Genomic DNA, 26663 nt, shown 5'->3' on the forward strand with positions numbered 1-26663 from the left:
ATTGAAAGAGAAGTTGCCTCAAATATAACTCTATTAGAAAATAAATGTTAAAAAAAGGTCAGGCTCAAGGGTACAGAACCGGAATGTAAAGAATGTAATGTTTGCCATCACAGAACAGCATAGGCAAAAATATTTTCTGTCCTTTTTCTATCAAATTCCTACAAACAGCCAGAGGAAATGAATGTTATAACATGCCTTTTTAACACGAGGGCATCTAATGTCAGAGCTTCCGCTGTGAAGGTGATGTGCGTGTCTTTATAAGATGTAAAATAAGCGATTGGTGTTTAGTATGCAAAACGCATTGACTGTAGAGCTGGTTTTAGTTACAGTCACCAAGCAGTAATCGCCTCCCAAAAAATGAAACTGAAGTAGTATATCCTGATAGGAGAAGCAAAAAAATGCAACAGCACTCAAAAAATAGTTTTTAAAAAATGCAACATTTCAATCCATCTCTCTCAAGACCCTGAGAGAGGGGTTGAAACGTTGTCGTTAAGGGCCTGTCATTTATTACCAGGATCAATACCCTTCAATTGGAAGCAAGAGTTTTAGTGTGAGCTACACTTTTAAAATCATATATCTCTTTTCCCAGAGCCTTCAAATTCAACATCTCCACACACGACCGGCACTTAGTGTGGACGCCGAGCGCTAATCGTGCGAGCGAATTGCAAGCGCCATTAGTGGCCAGAAAAGTCGGGACTCGGGACAAATAGCTAAAAATCCGGACTGTCCTGGCTAAACGGCGACGTCTGGTCACCCAATTTTAAAGGTTATTAAAATCTTTATCTAATCTCTTTGATGGTAAGGCCATATGCTCTTGCTCGCCCTCTATGGCTGGATCGTCCATTTTTGCTCCTGGCAAAAGACAGCCCTGTTAGCTGGAAGTTGCTAAGCAAAGATCCAGTTTCCTGCTGTGCTCATGCAACGCGTTTATGCTTTTTGTCTCTCACATAACCAGACCCTTGCTCACGTACCTCGACTACCTTTGTCTTCAGCCCGCCCCGACCATTGCAAGTACCTCGACTAACCTTTGATTTCAGCCTACCTCGACCTCTGCATCCACACCGACTACGCAACACTGCTGCCAGCCCTGACTCTCTACTCTATCAGGACTCTGTCCCTCGGCTCAGGTCGGTTCTTTTACCTTCCTAACTCAGCCCTGCCGGCCCGTTTCCTGCTTGAGACGAGCATCGTTACATTAGTACATCTTTGATAAAGAATGTGTTGACTTGACACCAGAAGACGCTTGTACCATGCATGATGCTCTAAAACAGCTCCCTTTCGTTTTTCTAGGTGGAAAGAACTTAATTTCCTCCCCAACATACTGCCATAAATTCCAAGATACACCAAAAGTATGAGAGTGAAAGACTATTTTGCTCACCTGTCGACGGTGTTAGCTACAATTTCCAGGTGTTTCAGAAGAAAAGGGTAGAGACTTGGAAAACGAGAGAAAAATTCTCTCCCGGTCATCCTGGGGGAGAAACCAGAAAGACAACTATTATTTACCAAATTAATTCATGCACACGCATACGTACATTTTCAGAGTTGTAAGTAAAGTCTAAAAAGGCATCATTTAGTTTTTTATTTGTGTTTCACCAAGTGTAGTCTAACCACTGGAAGTGACTTCAAAAGGCATATTGCTCAGCAACAGCACTGCATTTAATAAGGTTTAAGAACACTTAGCAGCAAATACAGGAGCCACTTTAATATGGAGAGGAGTATTTGGCCATGCATCCCTTGTGAGCGGGAGGGAAGCATTTGACCAGACGAGAGAGGGCAGGGGGGCTTATGAAGCCAGTGGGGGGCTAATAGAGGTTTACGAGCAGGCTGGCTTAAGGTCCTACAGGCTGATTAGATTAAAACAATTTGGCCGGTAGTACGGACCAGAGCAGGGCTGCTTCAACACTGCAGCTTCCCGGCAGAAGATGGCGTTGCAGTGCTCTCCCTATCTGCTCCTCTCTAGACCTTCCAACTCTTCTCTATAGTGCTGGTAAGTGTATATTTCTGTTTATGTACAGTGGCGAGGAAAAGTTTGTGAATCCCAATGATAATTACGGAAATTCCATAGTTTTTTCCATGCTCAAAACCAGTCTTTTCTTAAATATCCAATCGGGTTTATATTAACCAATTCCATGTCTTTTGAAACAAAATGATGTTTGAATTAGAGAAACAATGAGTAACTAAGAGTCAGGGTATATGAAAAAATAAGTGAAACCCTGGTTTATCAGCTAAATTAAAGGGGATAATTAGAATCAAGTGTTTAAATAATTAGGTAGATCTTCAGGATGAGTTTGGGAGGCCCCACCCTGTATAAAGATCAGAAACTTTGTGAGTTTGTTCTTCACCTCTGTAACTCTCTTACCTTCTCCTTCGCCATCTCTTCCTCCAGGGTCCCTCATCATGGCGCCACAACGTCAAATGGCGTTGAAATGACAATGGGGCGTCACATGATATTCTGTTGTCATGGGAAAGCGATGCCATTTGACGTCACAGCGCCAGGATGAGGGACCCAGCAGGAAGAGACGGCGAAGGAGAAGGTAAGAGGCCCCGCACCACGTCTGCATAGAGCCTGGCAATATTCCCAGTCACCAATGGATCATCTGCCACAATTATACATGACCATGTTCAGACAATGTGAATGTGTGTAACCAGCGGGCAAAGATAAAAGCATCACACTTAGCCCGCTATGTGTTGAAGGTGCCTGCCGTGTACTGTACTGCATGAATACCTAGCAGTGAAAAAGAGGCAGTTCTAAAAGTGTTAAATACATTAAACAAAATGTAGTCTGATCCACGACTTTGTGTTTACTTCCTACCATCTGCATTTTATCCACCACTACTGCCATGCGGAACATATCTGTAAATGTGTTTACTGCAAGAGAACATTCTTTGTAAAAACAGATCATTGGGAATGTTTAAAGCAAAATAAAGTATAAAAAGATTTTTTTTTCTTTTTTAAAGAAAAGGACGTAGAATGAGTGATAAAGAGATGAAATCGAGATGACTGAAACAGGAACAAACAGTGACTGATAGCTTTCAGATGCAAAAGTTGGCACATACCCTTCTTTTTAATAACCCACATTTCTTTGATCAGCACATTTTATGACTGCTCTCCAGAAACTGTGTTTGTAAAGCTATTCACTAGGAATAGTCTGGAGATATTTTATATTGGCCTTCCCCTTTGCTTATTCATACTTCAGATAAGCCTTTTCATTTGTCTTTAACCATTCAAGGCCAGGAGTTAAGAAGCAAAAAAACCACAACGCACTATGTTCCTGATTCCCCTTATTCATTAAAGGAGTTCTTTACATGATTTACAGAATGAAAGGAACATTAGAACTACAACTCAATGCATTCTTGGCCAATACATTTTCATTACCTTTCACCAGCCAATCTTACTACAGTAACTGGAAGGTCTTATTCATTCTCTGCAGGAACAGACTCGGAGTCTTACTCAGCTGAAGTCAGAGCTGTACTATTAAAGGTGCAGTCCCAACAAATTGAACTACTGCAATGTTTCATTGGTTAAAACCACGTAATTCATGCCTTTCTTAAATTTAGAAAAGTACAGCATAAGTATTTACATAATTTTGGAAAGTCCTCAAATGTTCCAGTGTTTTTATTTACAAGAGACACTTTGATGTGAAGCAAACAAGTCTGACAATGACAACTCTTTAAACATAAGATAATCCGATTTATTCACACCCCCTGCACATCAAGGGGGGAGGGGGGTTGGTAGGAAAAGGGAGAGATAAGATAGAGATAAAAGAAGTAAAAGTCATCCTTAGCTTCACATTACATTGTTTACAAATGCTATCAGAAAACCTGCGCCATATAGATCATAGTCTAGTTGATAAGGCCAATGTCGTCCATTGAAAGATCATTCAAGAGGTGCAGTCCAATGACAAAATACATGTTAGATTTTGTAAAAAGGTGATAAGTGCGATACATACTATACAACCTTTTTTTGTACTTAGGACATGTTTAAAAGGTTTAGAAAACTCACCTGGCCCTCAGCACATTCTTCTAGATTTATCTAGCGACCAACACAATAATTCCCGCCCCACTGAAGTGGATTTGCTCATGGAGTGTACTTGGAGCATTAGAGGCATTTTTATTTGGTCTCCATTCTCTCGGTTCTAAAAAAAAAATTCCTTCCTCAACGTAATTACTGAACTGACTCTTCAGTCTAAAATCCTTTCTACACTGATCACCACAACCTGAAAACTGGGATTTCTTATGCAGCATTTCCATGAACACATCACAAGATAAAAAGCAAAGATGTACCGCAAATGTATGTGTTTGCATATTATATACATTGACTTTGATATTATATACATTTGAAAGCCTACTAAATTCTTTCAACCATGACATAAGTACATAGACATGGTAGGAGGTACGTTGACTTGTGCAATGCTATCAATTTCGTTTAGGTTCAACAGATGTTGCCGAGAGGAGCTGCAGCTTAGAAACAGTAACTCCATTTAATTTTTGTTTTCACTGACTTGAGCATGACTATTATTGTCCTGGATCAGGAAGCACTGACCTCAGATGTCCCAGCCTTCTCAAGAATTAAAAAAAGTGCCAGAGAGCCAATGAATACGTACCAGATATATTTATTTATTTATAAAAGGTTTTACCAGGGAGTAATACATTGAGAGTTACCTCTCGTTTTCAAGTATGTCCTGGGCACAGAGTTATGATAACAATACATGGTTACATTAAATGAACAGAGGTTATACAGTCAATTCACATACTGTACAGTACATTTCATGGACAGTTTGAGTTGGAAAATTAGGTAAAGGGGATAAAAGGGCTGGTGAGTTTCAGATTGAAATAAAGCAATTTTAACATTACCAAACATCAGCAAACGGCAGCAAACAGCTCACCCCCTTTAGCTGCACCAAAGGCTGTCCGCCTTTGAGGTGACACAGATATAGACTGAAGGGTTCAGATTGAATGCAGCTGTCGTTTCAGAGTCATTTGTCCTCCAGGGGCATTAACATTCCAGAGGGTGGAGCTAACGAAACACAACCGTAAGCAAACGCAGATATTAACCCTTAGCACGCTGGTTCTGTGCAGAGGGGAGCAGCTCTTGGAGAACCCCATCAGGCATCCGCCTATGGAGCGATGCAGATGTAGACTTGCACTTCCATCATTTTTGGGGACAGATTGGGCTGATCTATACAACAGAACTGACAGCAAAATACAACAGAAGTGGAGCCCCCTCCACTAAAGTTTCCAGCACCTGGGCACTAGTGTGTCATGTGATTTTAGAGGCCCCACCTGGAGCTGGTCACCACTATTCCTAGCTCCAGGGGCCCCATAGTTCCTTAGCTGTTTACCTTTTTATGTGCCATGGGAATTAAAGTAAAATCAAAGATGGCCAATGGAGTCGTCCAATAGGAACCCACAATGTCCTACTCTGATGGCATTGCAGATTGCTATTGGCCAGTGGGAGTAAAGATTGGATGGCAAACATATTGATGTCCCTTAGAGGGACTAGAAAATCCAGCATATAAAAAAGGTACCGGGTGTCTTCAGAGCTAAAAATAGTATCAATTCAGCTCTGTGGGACCCAATTCTAATTCTGCGAGGGGAAAAATATAAAGTAAGGGGTTTGCTGCTTTAACATGAAATACAACGAAAACACCTTGTTTTTTGCAGTGTAATACATAGGACTAGTTTGGACATATTTGCATTGGCAATCTTGGTAGATGCCAACGGTAATAGCCATACTTCAATAGCAATAGATAATTAGTTGGCTAGGGTATTTAATCTTTGACAACACACCGTACAACTTGTAAACAATGGTTCACAAAGAGCAGCACGAAAGGTATATAGAGGCTTATCGGAAATACCATTTAAAGCACTAACCCGAAGAAATGTCTAAAGGCTATGCTATATGTATAAAAAAGTGCGTTTATAGTTGAACCCATTCAAATGCCATATATTTATGTAGGCTCTGACTGACAGAACCGTTATTAACTTCATAAAAACACAGGCAATGTAAACTTGCAAGAATGTTTGTTCTAGCTGTTCTATTTGAAGAAACCCAAAAACCAATGGACAATGAACAGGCCTCGGCTTTCTTAACAATTTATTTTACGGCTCTGCAAGCGCTAAGCATGTTTTCTCAAGTCACTGAGCTTGAGAAGTATTTTGCTTACTTGGGCTGGAATTTGGTTACGCCGTTTTCAAATCCTCAGAAAACAAATGTTACATTTTGCTAAAAATATAAATTTCGTGTGGGCATAAGGCTGTTCTTCTCCACTAACTTCTACTCCTTTTGCAACTCCCGCACATATAGTTATTTTTCCTCAAATCACCAATTATCATGGTGGGAAGAAAAAAAAATACCCTTTAACAAAAAAATGTGAAGCATTATTACACATACCCTTTACCAAAAAAAGTAAAGGATTACAAATGGCCATCTAATATAAATTTAGCCTATTGCTGGCATAGGCATTATAACCCCTGTGCTGTCAGGGAGAGTTTCAATACATCACTCTGTAATATTTTACAACATACCCCCTAACATTTTCCAGATGAAAATAGGTTCACATGCGCCTGTTACAGTCCCACATCCCTTGTATAAACTCCCACACCGCTAATATATACAACCCCTCCACTCATGTATGGTGTCCCCACCACTAATATATAACCCCCATTTGCAGCATTCTTGCCTCGCTGCCGCGGTTTTCTGCTACAGCATGCACGCTCCCCACATGCCTGACCACGGGCCAATCAAAATCAAGAGCTCAAGCGGACAGCCAATCGGCATCACAAAATATTCTGATGCACCTGTAGACCCCATGTAAAGATGCAGGGAGATGTGCACGTACAGCAGCAGGAAACCAGTGTAAGCAGGTACACTGCTTGGGGTCCAGTACGTCTGTGAAAACGGCACTGTACTGGACGAATATGTACAGTTGGAGGATCAGTTACAAGTCCCAATGGCAATCGCGGGCTTAACAGGTGACTGAATGCCTCCAAGTAGGGATGATAATAAAACTTATATTTCAGTAGGGCCTTTTGCTTTCGTAATTAGGTTGCAGTTCCAGTTGAGATGCATCTATGCAGTCATATCAGGGGTGGAATCCGTGCAGGTTTTATCCAGCGTGGTCTGCATGAAACCTTAGGCTGCGCTTATAGTGCCGGCGACAGCGACGCGACGGCTTGGTCGCGATCGCTGGAAGTCACTTCAATTTGATTTTTACAGCGACCGTAGCGTCGCCGTCACAATAAGAGCAGCCTTAACTGGGAAGAAAGAATTAAAAAAACACAATAATGTTCATACAAGAGATGACAGAATTGGTTGAGGGTGGAATTGAATTTATGAACTCCAGAGCAGTAGGGTAAAGCAGTATTTTTTAATATAACTGTCACATGGTCCTTTAACATACATTGTTGAGATGTGTGCACACGTAAACCGCTCGAGATTTAGCTACCAAGTCTGAACTTGTGAAAGGTCTTTTAGGAGTGATTCAATAGCATAAAAGCAGCAATCCGTCTTAATCACCCTTAAAAATAAATGCCTTTCTTTTTACCTTTACAAGCTTATTTTGCGTCTGTTGTTATCAATCCCACCCTTCTTAAATCCTGTTGTTCAATCCTAGGGATATAATTTGCTGAAAATTTGTCTCCCTGGGAGCTAAAAATGGCCGGTGCTGTTCATACTTAACATGGCAACTTTTGTTGACTTACTAACAGCTGATGCCAGTGAAATAATAAACAGATGAAAACTTGGCAAAAGCTCAATTAAGTTTTTGAATAAAAGTTGCTAATAGCTCAGTACAACATGAACACTGAAGTTATGTTATGACTTAATTTTTATTTTTTGGGGTGTTGTTTTTTGAACATCATTGGATAGCACTATATAAAGCAAAAGTGATCAGTATTATTATGCCTCAATATATCAAATTAAAGAAATAGATCCAGTAATCCACAATGCAAAAATCTGCATTCCAAGCAGAAAATGTTCTTATAGCTAGATTAACTACAGTAGTCCTCCTACTACGTGCTGGACATGCTTTATTAGCAAAAATGTTCACATACACATACACACACACATACACACACATATATATATATATATATATATATATATATATATATATATATATATATATTTCATAGCAAAGTGATGGATATCTATCTGCAGGTAGGATATATATACTTCAGACATAACCTGTAACACATTTGAGTTCACGTTATTATGATTTATGACTATTAGGCTGCGGCCACGCTGCCGCTGAGCGCGCTCATGCTTGAGAGCGGTGATGTCACCAACTCTCCAAGCATGAGTGCTCGACTGTCCTTCTGCAAATTGCGAGCGGGGGGGAGGGGGGGCGTGTAATTGGCTTGATCGGGCGTGTTATTGAAGGTACTATAGTAATGTAATTTTGGGTCATGTGACCCTTCTGAGCACTTGGAAATCAATTTTCCATGTTGCACCAAGCGCTGAGCATTGCCTAGCGTACGTGCACGGACGCGCACAAAGCGTCAGCTTGCCCATGCTCATTAGATTACATTAAAGTGAGCGCGCCAAGCATGAGCGTGTTCAGCGGCAGCGTGGATGCAGCCGTAGTTGATTCTGTTTTAAAGCATCGTCCCCTAACCTCACCCCTCATTTTTTATTGTATTGAGGAAAAACAAGCGCAAGAAGTTTACATCCGAGCTTTCAATGTATTGAACAAGTCTCCAACCTGGTAATCAGAATAAACCACTGTGTACTAAATAGATCTGGAAACACAACAAATATGTTCATTGACCAAGTTTCGGAGCCCTTCCTGACCTGGACTGGGAGCGTTAAACTTTGCTCCTTAGCTCCCTTACTCCAGTGATGTGTAATCTTCCTGTCCAGCACCTCATTCTGACAATTCCATTGCCAGCACAATACAGGGGGCTGCTGCTTTAAAAGATAGACTTTAAAATAAAAAAAAGAAATGCTTTTCCACAGCAGGAACTGTCTGTAAATGCTGTCAGATGAATCACATTTATTTATTTTTTAAGTGAAACTTCTTTGCTGGCAGCAAGTAAAATGTCATGGCACAAATCTCCTTCATGGAGGCGGAAGTATGTAACGTCATTGGACTGTGCTGGCCGAACATGTGCAGAAGCGTGTGGCGCCGTTTGCGCATGCGCAGAGTCAGGGAACCACACACACACGTTGAATAACTTATAGAGTTCCCGCAGTAATCAGAAATGTTCTAATAAGGAGAGACCATGTGAAAGTTGTACAATTAAACAATTTCCACTGCTATCAGATGGAGAAAGGAACAAAGTAGCTGCAGTATCCAGCTATACAATATGGAAAATGCACAATAAATGTACAAAACCCAATACACACGAGTGCATAATCCATCCCAGAGCCGTACTCAGAAGTCTCTGCTCCTTCCCACAACACAGACTGTACAATAATATACACAATTTCACTGACAAAAAAGACAAAGACGTTTCACTTAAAATACGCGTTCTCGGCACACACACCCTTTTTAATTAAAAAAAAAATGTGTGTCTTTATTTATATAGCGCCATTTAAGTCAGCATTTACATAAAACATTTTTTCAACCACTTTATTTTCAGAGCACACAGGCTTCCAATTGGTGTAAGGTCAAAAAGTTTATTAAACAAATAAAAAGTAGTCAAATTACACACTTGTAAACCGATACTTGGGTCCGTGCATCAAAGGTAGTGTCTGGTTTATGGCCTGCTCAAACATAGTCAGCTGCAGTGCATCCTCTGCCTCCTTCCCATGTCCCATGTGTGCCAGAGCTGGGGTGGTGAGGTCACTCAGGAAGCATAGCTGTGCTACGCGTTTCGCGAACACTGGTTCCCTTTCTCAGGGACCAGGCCTGTGCTACGTGGTCATGTTCGAAGGTATAGATCCCCATCCCCAAACTCTAATTTGTTGGTGTCATTCCTTATGTAGATTCATATACTTGGAGAGAAAACCCTTACCTATGACTAGATTGTATATTTAGTTGAAATTGTAGTAATACTGTGTGTAAAACGCTAGAGGTGAATATTTTTTTATTAAAATAGATGTAAGGGCAGTAATTGGGCGATATATATACCCTCCAACATGACCAGATAATATAGTCCTCGTCCCCGAATAGGCGAGCCGCTCCTCTCGAAGCGCATAGAACCACTATGCTTCCTGGTGTACAGACCGTGCATGCCGAGTGACATCACGCATGCACAAGACGCCAGGGAAAGGAAGCCGAGGGTGCACAGCAGGTGACCAACTTTGGATGGGAAGGGTGAGAGGGGGAAACAGGCCTTATACACCAGTCACTACCTTTGATGCACAAGGCCCAGTATCTATTTGAATGTGTGCAATTTGACCACTTTCTATTTGTTCCTTAAAGTTTTTGACCTCACACCCATGTGCCCAATTTTATGTTTACATTCTGATCTGTTTGTGATTTAGTGAACCTCCAAGACCAGCATTGGACTTCCTGGAGTATATATGGACTTTTAATACGCTGACATTATTAAGATCCCCACTACTGTCCAATAATTCTTTAGATTTAATTTTTCTCATCATTGATCCATTACATTCTCGTGTAAATCTCTATTGGTTCCCTTACATGTATTGATTTGTATTATTACTTATCCATTCCTATTCCTTTATTTTGTTCTTGTCTGGTTGTTACTCCTTTGACATTTTTTCTGTTCTTTTTAACTTTTAATTCATTTTAAGTGAAAGATCCCGTAGTATTTTGGAAAACGGTTACTATACGCACTATTTAAATTTACCTCTCCACCTCTTAGGGGTTTGTAAATTACCTACCAGATTGGGGGTTTCCCTCTAAATTTGGTGCTAACCCTGAGTCTAACGGGGTCTGGTGCGAGCTACCCCATCTCTCGATTCTATTTTCACAGAATGGTACAAAACTCATACCTTTTGTCTGGCCAATTCACCAAAACTTTAGCAAGCAATGAGTCAGTTGAAGATCACCTATCTTGGACACGAGAGAGATAGGACATTGTTTGGTAAGGCAGTGTCAGGTAAAGGGGATCATCAGCATGACTATCATAACAGTCTATTCATAGCAGCAAAAATAGAAGCAGAGAAGCACAGACCTAAAGTAACATAGCCCAGTTGGAGATCATTGTGTTATGCTAAAAGAGGGCGAAAGAAAATATATATTTTTAACCAACTAATATTTGCACTGAGCTAACAAAATGACAAGCGACTGCAGTGCCCTACATAATGATTCATGCGATTAAGAAGCAAGTCTTTTCTACTCTCCCATGGAAAGCGTTTCTGGGTCTACTTTGAAGTTTCCACTTATATGTTACATATTTTTAAACCTTTTCAGTGCTGAAGAGGTTCAGAGTGCACCTTGCAAACAGCTCTCCTGCCTCCCCTTGCACTGAAAGGGCAAGTTTCCCCTTGCAATGTTTGAATATTTCATGCATCCTTTTATCGCCCCGTTTCACTTTGTAGCTTTCCTATAGCATCAGACCCACCCAAAAGACCTAAAGAAAAAAGAAACTGGAACCTACACTGTACGTTCAACAGTTCTTTCTTAGTGACAGATTCTGTATGTGTCACATTCAAATATGGCGCCATACCCAGAGACTATACATCAAACAGCACAGTGATAAACACTCTGGCATTTACAGGCCATGCTTTCCTTAGCAGCTTACGAGTTATTGAGAAAGGGTAGTGCTGACGTATGGGGGAGTGCAAGCTTGAACTTGGGCTAGAACCCTTAAGCTGGGTATGGAGTGTGCGGGAAGAGTAGGGCGAGTGCAATGTGTGTGATTTACCGGATTTGAAAGGAAAATGGAAATAATGTTGTGGTTATTCTAAAGTTACAATGATACTCCCACCTGACTTGCTAGCTACTGTATATAAATAAAATATATATATACAGGTAAACCCCGTTATAACGCGGTCCTCGGGGTCCACCCCGAGACCACCGCGTTAGAAACGGGGTTGCGGGAAAAAAAATGGCCGCCGCTTTAGCGCATATTCACCCCGCGGTGAAGGAGATGGGAGCGGGGATGTCCCTCCGGTCCCCGCTTCCCCCTGTCACCGCGTGACAGGCCGCGGGACAGGAGATGGGAGGGGGGATGCCCCTCAGGTCCCGGCTTCAACCTGTCACCGCGGGACAGGCCGCGGGACAGGAGATAGGAGGGGGGATGCCCCTCAGGTCCCGGCTTCAACCTGTCACTGCGGGACAGGAGATGGGAGGGGGATGCCCCTCCGGTCCCGGCTTCCCCGCCACCGCGTGACAGGAGATGGGAGGGGGGATGCCCCTCCGGTCCCGGCTTCCCCGTCACCGCGTGACAGGAGATGGGAGGGGGGATGCCCCTCAAGTCCGGGCTTCACCTTCTCCCCACCGTTGTCCCCGCTGCCTACGCAGGAGGAGGGGGGGGGGGAGCGGGTGCTGGTGTGTGTAAGTGTGTGAGAGTGTGAGAGTGTGTGTGAGTGTGTAAGTGTCTGTGAGTGTGTGTAAGTGTCCGTGAGTGTGTGTAAGTGTGTGTGAGTGTGTGTAAGTGTGTGTGAGTGTGTGTAAGTGTGTGTGAGTGTGCAGTGTGTGCAGTGTGAGCAATGAGCAGTGTGTCAGTGTGTCAGTGTGTCAGTGTGTGTGCAGTGTGTGCAATGTGAGCAATGTGCAGTGTGAGCAATGAGCAGTGTCAGTAAGTGCAGTGTGAGCAATGAGCAGTGTGTGTGCAGTGAGTGTGTGCAGTGTGTGCAAAAAAAAATTAAATTTTTTTTTTTTAAAACGGGAGCCACGGGAAAACCGCGTTATAACCGAATCGCGGTATAGCGAGGCACGTTATAACGGGGTTTATATATATATATATATATATATATATATATATATATATATATATATATATATATATATATATATATACACAAAAAAGACTGCGCTTTAAGTATCTGTCTGCAAAATATTACCCACTAACTGTATAATTAATGTATAAAATATATATATATATATATATATATATATATATAGGAATAAATGGATATAAAATATATATATAATGATGAAACCTAATATATATCAAAAAATGATGCTCTAGCACTATACCAGAAATAAAAATATAAAATAAATAAAACTAAATAAATAACATAAACTAGTATTACCAATGACTGTTCAAATATAACAGATAAACATGCATGTATAAAAAAATACAAAAATAAATAAACATATAATCAATATAATAAGTGTGCTTGGGGGAGTGTAGGAAAATATACAAATGAAAACCACAATGGATGAGGTGAATCAGAGTCCACAAAACCCTTAGATGGCAATGTCCTATAAAGATGGAAGGGTAGTAGCCCTCTGTATGGATGTAGGCAGCTTTCAGAAAGGAACAACGACCTCCCACTGGATCTAGAAGATAAAAAGACAAGAAAGCGCCCGATCCTAGTGTATTATATTAAGATACAAAATGTAATGGTCCATAAAACTCCAACAAATGCGCACTCACAAACATAGAAAATATTAAAGCATGTAATGAGTAATACTCATTCGCCAGACGCTGGAAACTGCTGCTCCGCTCACACGTCCTGCTCCCACAAGTTGTATGACACCTCTGAGCTACCGTCCAGCAGGAACTCAGGGGATGTGCAGCTACTGTACTCCTATTTTCAGCCGGAAACAAACTGCGGTGAACAATGGTTCCGGATAGGAGGAAGGGAGAAGGTAGGACCAAGGGGACCAAATCACTGATGTATCACCATGAGGTGGCGTCCCAAAGTCCCAACGAACAGCGCGTCAGCGCAAGGCAGCGTCGCAGAGTCCCAGAGTCTGATTGAAAGTCCCAGATATAGAACAGGTCTGGTACAGTGACCATCACTAGTAAAAACTAGTATCCCTACGCGGTTCTTCACACTTGGGTGATTTCAGCAGGGGATAAATAACGGATATACATCATAGGTATTTATATTTGAATCCAGCGTCTGGCGAATAAGTATTACTCATTACATGCTTTAATATTTTCTATGTTTGTGAGTGCGCATTTCTTGGAGTTCTATGGAACATTACATTTTGTGTCTTAATATAATACACTAGGATCGGGAGCTTTCTTCTCTTTTTATCATATATATATATACAGTGGTCGACAAATCACCAAAAAATGTACTCGCCACACAAAAAATCTACTCGCCACCTAGTACCAAACGTGTGCTGCTTGGGCTTGTTAAATCCACTCGCCCGGGGCGAGCAAATGTATAGGTTTGTCGAACACTGTATATATATATATATATATATATACAGTGTTCGACAAACCTATACATTTGCTCGCCCCGGGCGAGTGGATTTAACCCCCTGGCGAGTAAATATTGGCCCAAGCAGCACACGTTTGGTACTAGGTGGCGAGTAGATTTTTTGATGTGGCGAGTAGATTTTTTGGTGATTTGTCAACCACTATATATATATATATATATATATATATATATATATATATATATATATACATACATATACATACAGTGCTCGACAAATCTGGTCGCCCGCTCGCCAGGAGCGATCGGATTTGGCTCAGTGGCGATCCGTAATGGCCACCCCTGCAACGCATGCGGTTCTCGTTCAATTTTTCCCTGCTTGCGCCGAGAAAAAAATAAATAAATAAAATCCCCTTATTTGATTGGCCTGACGCAAGTTGGAGCTTGCTCTATATGAGAAGGAGCAGTGACGTCCATCTTCCTTTACAGGGCTGATTATTGACGAAGTAAGTACTCTCCTCATGCATTGCCATCCCCCCACCCCGGATGCTGGGTGCGTTTTTGTGCTATGCTGGGTGTGTGTGTGATGCAGGAGGTAGCGGCAGGGTGTTCCTTCCCCATCTGGTCCCCGGCGCTGCCTTAGCTGATCGCCCGGGGCGGGGATGTTCCTTCCCCCTCTGGTCCCCGGCGCTCCCTTAGCTCATCACCCGGGGCGGAGGTGTTCCTTCCCCCTCTGGTCCCCGGCGCTCCCTTGGTTGCCGGGAGATTGGCGCGGGGGGTGTTCCTTCCCCCCCTCTCGGGAGGTAGTGGCAGGGTGTTCCTTCCCCCCTGGTCCCCGGCGCTCACTTGGTTGCCCGCGCGGGGCGGGAGTGATATGGTGCACTGGTGGTGCGTGTCGTCGCGGCTGGCTGGCGCCTGGTGTGTGTGTGTATGGGGGAGAGAGATAGTGTGTGTGTGTGTGTGTGTGAGTGTGTGTATGGGAGAGAGAGAGAGTGTGTGTGTGTGTGTGTGTGTATGTGTATGGGAGAGAGTGTGTGTATGGGAGAGAGTGTGTGTGTGTGCAGGACACCAAAAGTACCCCCCCCAATCAGACACACCCCACCCAGTCACCCCACCCACTCACGTCACCCCATCCACTCACGTCACCCCACCCACTCACGTCAGCCCACCCACTCACCCAGTCACGTCACCCCGTCACCACCCCACTCACGTCACCCCACCACCCAGTCACCCCGTCATCATCCCACTCACGTCACCACCCCACCCAATCACCCCACCCCACCCAGTCACCCCACCCAATCACCCAGTCACCCCAACCCCCCACCCAATCGCCCTCTCTCTGTGTCTCTCGCCCTCTCACTGTGTCTCTCGCCCTCTCTCTGTGTCTCTCGCCCCCTCTCGCCCCCTCTCTCTGTCTCTCTCGCCCTCTCTCTGTCTCTCTTGCCCTCTCTCTGTCTCTCTCTGTCTCTCTCGCCCTCTCTGTCTCTCTCGCCCTCTCTGTCTCTCTCGCCCTCTCTGTCTCTCTCGCCCTCTCTCTCTCTCGCCCTCTCTGTCTCTCTCTGTCTCTCTCTGTGTCTCTCTCACCCTCTCTAATTCTCTCTCTCACACCCTCTCTATGTCTCTCTCTCACACCCTCTCTATGTCTCTCTCTCACACCCTCTCTATGTCTCTCTCTCACACCATCTCTGTGTCTCTCTCTCACACCCTCTCTGTGTCTCTCACCCACACTCTGTCTCACACTCTGGATCTGGATATCTTATTTACCCTATATATCTTAAATGCCCTACACCTTTACCGAAATAACCTATACTGCTTTCTTCCAGATCTAACTCTTGAGCTTCACACGGAAGACATCGGAATCCCCCCTAACCCAAAAGACAGGTAAGGAACACCTCCCCTCCAATGTGTTAACATTGCGGGAATGAGGGTACATGGACATTGAGGGTCTGCGGATCAGGTAAGATCCCAGGCGGGATTGCTGCTTTAGATATTGTGACGCGGGAACGTCCAGACACTGGTTAAGGGGCTCAAGAAACTAGTCATTCACATCTGGTTTTTTGTTCTACATCCGACACACACACACACACACACACACACACACACACACACACACACGTAACAAGGACTAATTGTAGTATAATGTAATACAATAAATAAACTTATGTCAAAAACGAATGTTCTTACTAGGAATTTATCCAATTTATGTTTTTTTTTAAAGCGGGGTTGGGGGCGGGCCTAGGTGGCGAGTAGATTTTTTTGTTCGGCGAGTAGATTTTTGGGTGATTTGTCAAGCACTGCACATATATATATATATATACACACACACGCACGCACACACGCACGCACGCACGCACGCACACACACACACACACACACAAATGACTATTGAGAGGTATCATGAAAAAACTATTGCGATTATTTCTCTAAAAACAAAAAAAATAAACCATAGCTGGAAGATGTCATAAAAATATGTAATCGGGATAAAAAGGAAAATGAAAAGGCAATTTGTAAGGAAACATCATTGCAACATAAGCAGTGCAGTCTAATTTATCCAGCCGTCCCAAAGATGATGTGATTTAGCACAGTCTTCCATTCCTTCTTTTATCATACTCACATTACTATTGGGACAACCCTTAGCAGCTTTCAGTATTAACCCTTACAGTGTCCCAAGACATAGCTACCATGTAAAGAAAACAAATGATCCTTGTTCTCTTAGAGATGGCGTTGTGCGTTCGCGATGTGCAGTGATGGCAGATGGAAGACTGATGACTCCTCCCCTTCCATCATCCATGACGGAGCAGTCACAGGATCGTAAGTGATCAAAAGGGACACTGTCCTCTAACATATTTAGCTTATTTCCCTCTTTACGTACAATATAAGTGACTATTTGGAGGTATATAACTAAATGTGTCCTCTACTAAATAGCTATTGGTCGGTGTTGATTACGCTTTGAGAATTTCAGCAAAACGTTGTGGCCATTTTTTTTGCAAACAAAAATGGGATAATTTGTGAACTTGGGTGAAAATGTCTAATCCTGTGAATAGGGACAGGGTCCTCGTTTGATCACATCTAAAAATGTGCACTTTGTATTCCATGGTATTTCGTGCGTTTTGTGGTCTGAATTTGCAAAGCTTTTAAACATATATATTAGATTATGAAGCATATGTTCATTATTTTACTGTACTTTTGAAGACCGAAGCATAAAAAGAAAAGAATACGCTGACCGGGGGGGAAAGTGCCTGGGAAAGAATATACCAAGCTTACAACGGGGGCAAAATAAACAAAACAAGAACCACTCAAGTGTAGGAGGGGTTTGATGCACAATACATAGTATTGCATGCAGTACTGAAGGGTTATGTACAGCAGTTCAATGATAATTTACAACCAGATCCTTAATCATTAACATTATCAAGACCGCAAGCGGAACATGATAACATTTTTAGAAGAGGGGAAAAAAAAAATATGAACAAAAGTTCACGAGTTCAGGATAGTTTCTCATTATCACAATGTTTACTCAAAATAAGCACGCCAATTTCTCTTTCCACCCCCCCCCCCCCAACAAAATATTTCATTCAGTAATGGTTTGCCCCACCCCTGAAATATGCTACAATATAAAATGATAACAAGTATATCCATCTCAAACATTTTTCTCCGTTAGAGAATATAATACATAAAGCTTCTTAAGTATACAGAGACCCTTTGCCCGGCCTGCAATGCTGGTTTTACATGCTGTGTTTGCACCACGGCTTTAACTTACAGTTATAACCCATAGGACAGTTCTATTATAGGGGTTTAAAGGGTAGTCAACGTATCAAGGATGTGGAGTGTCGGAAGCTGCAACTTATTGGTTGCAGTTAATAATACTTGTGTGTGTTCTACCAACAGCTGCAGTAGGCCCCGCTCCCTCGGGCTGCTACGTGACGTTTGTGCGCACGTTCGCCACTCTTTAATGTTTGCGGATGGGAGTTTTCAAACAACTCCCGGCGGCTAAGTACAGCGTTGACGCTGCTGCACTTGAGGGAGACAACTGAAGGTATCATTTCAAGCGGCAGCAGCGTCACGTCCAAATCGCATCACTCAATCAGCTGGCGATGAGCACACATCGCCCAGCAGACAGAGGCGCGCAAACGTAGAGGCACACGCTGCGCCGCGCCGTGAGTTAGGCAGAGTGAGCTCGGCCTTACATTTCAGCCTAACCTCTTCGCTGCCAGAGGACCTGCAATGCATTGTCCCCTCTATTTAAAAAAAAGGAGTTAATTTTCCAGGTAATAAAGGGGGAGTTCTAAAAACACAACTAACTGGTGTTTTAAACTTACTTGCCATAACCCTGAAGTCTAAGTCTGTACGCATTGTATATACAGCAATGCATCTTCCACATACATTCGCTTGTAACCGACCTAACGCTTTACCAAAACGCAGCACAATACACTGCAGTCCGATATCACGATTGTCAAGCCTGACAGACGTTTTATGGTTTTCAAATGGTTTCAAAATTGAATGCAGACACTGCTCTATTGTTTCTTCCTCCTTCCAATTTATTCAAGAGATTATAGCCTCAATAAAACTTGAGAAGAGGCCGCACTAGGTATAGACAAGCCGGTGAAAGCAATTATTCATGCTCTCTTTGAACTATCCACTGGCTTTATTATGGAACTGAAGATAACTGCACGACGGAAATCTTGGGGCATTGATAAGAGTTCATAAAGTCTAACAAAACGCAATAAAACCGTGTCAAAAAGGACATTTAAAATATTATTGTTTACAAATATTTATGTAACTTATTGCCAAGTTACAAAGCTCTTAACAACTAAAACACAATAAAAGGGCACATAAGACAATCATAGGCTCTATATTCCCTTATAAACTGCAGTCCTTTCACCTCCTAACCTTAGTCAGCATGGTGGTTCCACATTAGACTCGGACACATCTCCTAAAATGAGAGACCACCACTAAGATATTCATGTGTCAAAAGCTTGAGACAATTCTATAGCCCTACAGCCTCCTCCCCCCACAACCCCACCCCACTCCCTCCCTCCCCTATGGTAAGGGCTCACCGGTCCAGAATCTGGGTTATTCCTGGACCTTTTGGTTTGTCTTGTATTTTTTTCTTCCACACCCCTCCTCCTTCATTTCCCCCCCGAGGGTGCAACCCAAATCTGACCGAGCTTCACGAAAAGTTGACCAACCTTACAACATTAATAAAGATCACGCCCCACCCTGATGTCTATCGAAGTAATATCACATAATGCTAAAGGCCTCAATATCCCCTCCAAAAAGGCGGATTGCGCTTACAGGCTAAAAGAAAGCTGCAGGAGATATTATATTAGTACAAGAGACACACTTTAGAAAATCAGATCCCCTACGAATTTAAAACAAACACTTTTCGCAGATATTTGTAGCCTCAGCTCCGGTGAAAAACAGAGTGGCGGCGATATTGCTCCATAAAGGTTTTTTGTTCCCCCCCCCAAGAGTAGTGCCTGACGTTGAGGGGAGATATCCGATAGAAAATTGAAATTAAGAAATGAGAAATTGAAGATTTAGAGTCCCATGTAAAGTCCTTTATATGGACCAATAAGAGCCCTAGAGTGACCAGGACCATTCTCAGCCAATCCAGACTGAAAGGAGGTCTGTCTCTACCATGCCTACTCTCCTATTATAAAGCAGCTCAATTAAGCCAGATACTAGCCTGGCACTCAGATATAGGAGGTAAGAGATGGGTGGAACTGGAGGCAGATCTGCTGGCCCTCTTGGAACTAAGATCAATTCTGTGGTCCCCTAAGATCTCCCAAAAGAAAGAAAGTGGCTGTTTACCCTCAATATCTCACAATTTGAGTTTGTGGAACAAAAGTAAAAAAAATCTAAGATCAGTCTCGAAAGATCAGGGATGACACCACTATTTTTTAACCCAGAGTAAGATTGACCCTGGCCAGAACACTGGAAGAAACAACTGCAAGATGGCTCGAAGAACAAAGGTTTTCTCCACTCAAGTATGGGATGTAGGAAAAGCCCATGGAGTGGAACACCAGATTCGCAATCATGATGCTATGGTGTACTTGCCAAATCCCAGACGAGGGACCAATGCGGGCAGAAAAGTTCTGTTCCAACGGCACCAGCAAAAGATAGTCCTACCTCCCATTTACCCCAGGGATTATAGGGACCATCAGCGTGAGTAAAGACAAAGATTGAGGGACAAGTATGCCACATCCTCTTGAATAGCGGATCACAGGAATCCATAATTTTTAAACCCTGGTACGATCTGTACCTAAAACATCTGCCGTTGCAACCACTGGAGGGCTTGGTCGTTTGGGGCCTCAGTGGCGGCAATGTTGTTTCAGATCTGAACGGACCTGAGTGCTATCAGGTTCAGTCGAGGGTTGCAGGGTGCGCATGTGGCAAGAGAAGCAGAGTTAAAATGGGACATGATCGAGAGTTCACAAGCACCGTTGGAGGGGACCCTCATCGGCTATAAAGCACAGAAGTACCAAAGCATCCTTTTCGAAGTACAGGCCTGCAAAAGATAGTACACAACGAGCTCCCACAGTGTGCCGGCACCATCACAAGCCAACATACCCTGGATTGGATGGCTAATGCACCCCTGACACGGATTCACATCCGCGCACCGCTATTGGGAATTGTATCATTGTTGTATGTTGTATGTGGTGATCTTCTGCCGAGGATCACAGGTTGCCTAGTTACAGTATTACGGGTACAGTAAACCCATTGTACCATCCATATGGTATCTGCATTCTTCGCGCTGTCTGACCATAGCCATGCGTGTAAGGTCTCTGCCCGCTGCGGTTCCTACCTCAGCTGCCGGGGCGCGTGGCACCCGGTCACGTGGACCTCCTCTTCTTCCAGAACTCCCGGCAGCCCCTGCTGCCCATGCGTGCCGCCGTGGAAAGGCCGCGCGCGCGCGCCTACGGCTCCTGTCTTTCAGTCCGGCAAACTCAACCCGCCCCTTCCGTCGCGCGCGCGCGCTACTATGTCCATCTCTACTGCCGCCAATGTTATTGTTCCGTTCCCACCTGTTCTGCATCCTGCCTCAGCCTATCAGCGCTCTACCTACGTCTGACATCACCGCTGGAGGTTCTCATTGGTTCCTGTCAGTATTTAGTGCCTCCAGCCCTGAGCTGATTGCTGAGCATAGTCAGTCTCTAGTTGTGCTTGCTACAAGCTACTTCGCAGTCTGCTTTTGTCTTCCGTCACAGACCCTAGCCTGAACCTGGACTCCCGATCTCTGGCACCCTCGAACCCCGGCTCGCTCAACGGACTTCTACCTTCTCCTCTCCTCGACCCTGGCTTTGGACACCGACTACTCCTGATCTCTCCTACCCAGGATCTGGCAAGTACCTCTACCACTCTACTCTCTCCTCTCCCGAACAAGGCGATCTACACGACTCTGCTTACCGGACCCGCTCACGTGGCTGTAGGGCGGTGGTTTTCCTGTATCCCCACCTCGGCCTCGCGGTCCAGTCCGTTTTGTGGTGAGCACTCTTATATTCCCGTGACATTGCGTGGCCCATTATGTTTTCGCTATGGACTCAGGCCCACACCTCAGCAATAGTCATAAGTCTGAAGGCTAAAAAGTAAGGGTTACACAGACATTTCAATGCTCCTGATACTTACCGGTACTACTTCTGGATAGGATATCCAATGACATAACTCTAGAATGCGTTAACTTGCTCTGGAAAGCCTCCATACTATAACATTTTAAAACACATTATTTATTACATTTCAAACATGCAGTTACGCTTATTGCTAGTTTTGAGGTTGCATTAGCTGGAGAGAGGGAAAAAAAAAAAAAAGGAATGGCCTTGAGGATCTGCTAACTTTGTCCCTCAAATATTGGTACAAATTGGGCATTTCATTAATGTATGCCATATGTGCATACCGAGAGCACGAGTTTATAGCCGGTGCTCCAATTATTTTTTATTTGCATCCAATCATCCTTTAAACTCTTATATGCACTGGGATCCCTTATCTTGCTCCTGCTGTTTCTACTTGTCCACAGAATTATGGCATAATTCCTGCAATATTAGGAAGTGCTCGCCAGGTGACTACACCTCTCTACTCTTCTTCTGCAAGTTCTGCATTTCATTGTGCCAGATGTACAGTAGGTTATTTGGTTAAAGGCGGTTTGAAATCAAATCGTTTTGATTAATTCCGAGTCTGATGACATATGCAGTTCTCTGTTTTAAATTGTTTGTTTTGTTGGTGAAGTATGCCACCACAGGTTTCCACTCTAAACAAATAAAATAACAATGGTTTCTACATGCTCATTTGGAGACTAACACAATAGATGCTTTGGGGGTTGTTAAAGTTTAAACATATTCAGTGTTGTGACTTGTCCAACAAAATATTGCAGGTGGCATGGCAAGAATTTCACTGCAGGCATCCATCCACTCAGCAGTGGTGACCATACTATCCTCATAGTACAGTATATCTTCAGAGCAGTAGATCCTGTGTTCGGCAAAGTCATTGCTGTTTTAATTCATTTAGTGCTGCAGAGAAGAGAGATATAGGCACCTCAACCCTATAGGTTTGGAATGTTTTTATATGCGTCAGTGTGAAAGTTTCTACTGGAGGCCAATGTCCTGCATCTATGCAACAAAAAAAAATAAACTAAAAAAAGTTTTATACAACTGTTCTACAATATATTTTACTCTGTTTGCCGCTAACATAGGGGTTCACAACCTGTGGTATGCAAGACACAACAATTAACTAAAATATAGGGGTTAAAAAGTAGAATCAGACATTATATGACTATAGCTATTGTTACTTTGAAATGCCTCTTAAAATAAAGGTGGTACAAATTGAAATTAGGTTGGTAAGTACCGAGATGGAACAAACCTAAATATTCACTATTGATTGGCCAATGACCTATTCACAGCTAATATAACAGAAAAGGTGCTTGATAGCGCTCTAACAAACCCAATAATGTGCATATAATTATATGTGAAAAATTAAATAACAAGTGCCCAAATATATAGGTGCCAAGCTACGGCTCAGCTTATACTTGCGTTGGCTCTGCGCGTGGGGGAAAAAAATTGCAGACTCCCTTTGAAGCGGCCCCTAGTGCTCACGCGCACACCAATGATGGGGCGCGATGACGGGAACGGGTTTTCAAAAGACAAGATTTTTGTCTTTTGGCGCGGCGGCCGAGCGATGGCCACGTCATGGCGGCGGTTCAGCCAATGAGGGAGAACCAACTTGTGATGTCACGGCCACTTCCCCCTCATCGCCTGACCATCGAGGCTGAGGAGAGTTTACATTCGCACGAGCGGCAGGCGTACGACATGTGCACACGCTCTGTCGCAGTCAACTGGTGGAGAGTGTTATCTCAGCCTAAGGCCACGATTAAAGTGGCAGCGACGGCACGCGCTGCGCGAACAACAGACTTCTTCCCTATGAGGCCGCCCATAGAGCGTGCGACCGATGAAGCGCAACCGCACACGTGATTCGAGAAGACAAACAATTTTGTGTTTGTCGTGCGACGGCCGGGTCACGTGCATGGTTCAGCCAATGAGGGTAAACTGCTCACGTGATGTCACGGCCACACCTCTCCATGGCCTCAGACCTCCGTGCAGGTTCCGAGCGAGCAACAGGTGCACGTGACGTAATACGCTCCATTGTGCGCGTGGCCTTGCGGTTAATTTTTCCTTACTAATTCTCCTAGATCTCTTTGCTGCCTTTAAAAGTAGCAATCCCCTTTAAATTGGATTTTTTTTATTATCTGAACCAGAGCACGGAGCAGATCTGTGGTTCCCCGATTCCAATCCTGCCTTGGTATGACACAAAAAACCCAACATCAAATTAGCCACCAAAGCTTCAAACATGGCCGCCTGGTCACCAATAGAAAGTTGCAATGTCCTCTCCTGATAATGCTGCAGTCTTCCATTGGCCTCCCAGGATCGAGTGGTATTTTCAGTCAGAGAGGACACCCCCCCCCCCTCCCCCCCATCCTCTCTGGACAAAAGGAGTGGTCTCTCAAAACCCAGAGGGTTCCGGTAATTTTAAAAACACCCACCCAACAATTTAAAAAAATTTAAAACGACAAGCTGCTTTAGAACTACTAGATACAAGTACTAAATACAAAGTAAAACATTTCTACTGGGTAAATTGAAGCTACAGGGTTTCCATATTCCCAAACCGCAGCTCAATACTGCCACATGGTGGTATTTGAGATTAGCTACCACAGGAATAAAGCAGCACTGTTCAGGGGAAACCCAGGATGAGTCCTACTGTATATACATTTTATATGAAATATATAATTATACTATAAAGTGCAATAAAATAATGTACAGTAATAAATTGCTATAACTGGATTTCCGTAAGCAATCTGTACCCATTCCCCTTCTCACACCCCGCTAACTATCCCTACTTTATTTTCTGTACCCTTATATTTTGAAGAAATGAATACAATTTGAGTTTAAAAAAATAAATAAAGAACGTAAGATCTAAAATGTGATGGTTCCCTCCCCTGCTCTGCTTAGCGGACACTACACATACATGCACAGTGATGTGACACTACACATACATGCACAGTGATGTGACACTACACATACATGCACAGTGATGTGACACTACACATACATGCACAGTGATGTGAAACTACACATACATGCACAGTGATGTGACACTACACATACATGCACAGTGATGTGACACTACACATACATGCACAGTGATGTGACACTACACATACATGCAGTGATGTGACACTACACATACATGCACAGTGATGTGACACTACACATACATGCACAGTGATGTGACACTACACATACATGCACCGTGATGTGACACTACACATACATGCACAGTGATGTGACACTACACATACATGCAGTGATGTGACACTACACATACATGCACAGTGATGTGACACTACACATACATGCACAGTGATGTGAAACTACACATACATGCACAGTGATGTGAAACTACACATACATACACAGTGATATGAAACTACACATACATACACAGTGATGTGAAACTACACATACATGCACAGTGATGTGAAACTACACATACATGCACAGTGATGTGAAACTACACATACATGCACAGTGATGTGAAACTACACATACATACAGTATATAGTGATGTGAAACTACATATAGAGTAATGCACACTATACATACATACACAGTGATGACACTACATATACATACACAGTGATGCAACCCTACATATACATAAATACATATATAAACACACACACACACACACACAGTGATGTGATCCTACATATACAGACACTAGTGACACTAGTTGGAGTCAAATAAAAAAGTGAAACGCCTTTCTGTTCAGTTTGCCTTGGAAAATTATATTGAAAAACTAATAAAAAAATTATGCTTCATTTTCAAAGACAATCATATGCAAATCTCCAAAACGCAGCCCTAAAACCTTGCAAACTACGGCTCAGTGTGCGGAGCGGCAGCGGCGGCTCAGTGTGCGGAGCGGCAGCTCAGTGTGCGGAGCGGCAGCGGCTCAGTAATCGACCACGCCGTCGCTCTTGTGCACGTGCGCCGTCATGCGCTCTATGGTCGTCCTCATTTGTTTGCATCGCCCTGTTTGCATCGCGCGGACTACGGACGCGGCTTCAGTGAGCGGAGCGACGGCTCAGTTAGTAAAAGCATGGACTCTGTGACCTCCTTGTGACCTTCAGCAAGTCACGACCTCTTTGTGCCTCCGGCACCAAACAGATTGTTGAGCTCATCGGGGCAGGGACTGTGTCTGTAAAATCATATGTTCAGTGCTACATACCACGCGCTATATTGTAATTGTGACATGTTTGAGTCCCATTCGGAGAAATACATAAATGAAAAAAAGTTATTATTGTAATAAGAGACTGCACCTTTCAATCACAAATGATATCAACCCTATTTTGGAATGCTTTGATGGAGGTTACCTACAGTAGGAATTTAACAAAACACAACACACAACTATTTGTGGCATGTTTTTTTTTTTAAATTTGTATTTAATCATCAATATAAGGGGCCACAAAAACGTTGCATTATACACTACAGGAAAGTTTTCAGGACGCTGTGTCTGCAATGCTGAGAACATGTTCTAAAAAATTTTATATGTACTATAATGTCATTTCGTGTTTTCCCCATCCCTGGTTTTGTAAACTCACTCTTAACAGCAGGTACACCGTATGTATATCTTACAGAATGTCAGTCCAACAAAAGAAGAGGTACAATACTCCTTCCAGATTGTTTAGCCCTGGTATTTAGTTCAGTACATACTGTAGTTTTTGATTATGTTCAAAGAAATAATCTTGCTGTCTAGTTTTGTGTCATAGGAAAATAGATTAGGAAGTAACAGACAGTACTGAATCGTGGAATGCTACTTCCCCCCCCACAAGTTAAATCAGTAAACAACAGGCAACATTTATGAATAAACTTAGAAGCCTCATTTGTAACCATTTACTATGCACTCACAAGTGCTGACTCCAA

The 26663-nt window shown here is 43.1% G+C and overlaps 1 protein-coding gene across 6 annotated transcripts in view; it reads right to left on the reverse strand.

Annotated features, from left to right (window-relative positions):
• Nucleotides 1–26663, reverse strand: part of THADA (THADA armadillo repeat containing) — a 438996-nt gene that overhangs the window by 276214 nt on the left and 136119 nt on the right. For all 6 annotated transcript variants that reach the window (XR_012800897.1, XM_075595760.1, XM_075595761.1 and 3 more), the window contains one exon: nucleotides 1379–1468. Coding sequence is in view for 5 of the 6 variants with exons in the window: in XM_075595760.1 (XP_075451875.1) it covers nucleotides 1379–1468 (90 nt within the window). In the remaining variant the exon portion in view is untranslated. The remainder of the gene's footprint in view (nucleotides 1–1378; nucleotides 1469–26663) is intronic.

This window comes from Ascaphus truei, chromosome 4 (assembly GCF_040206685.1).
Source record: "Ascaphus truei isolate aAscTru1 chromosome 4, aAscTru1.hap1, whole genome shotgun sequence".
Classification (NCBI taxonomy): Eukaryota; Metazoa; Chordata; class Amphibia; order Anura; family Ascaphidae; genus Ascaphus; species Ascaphus truei.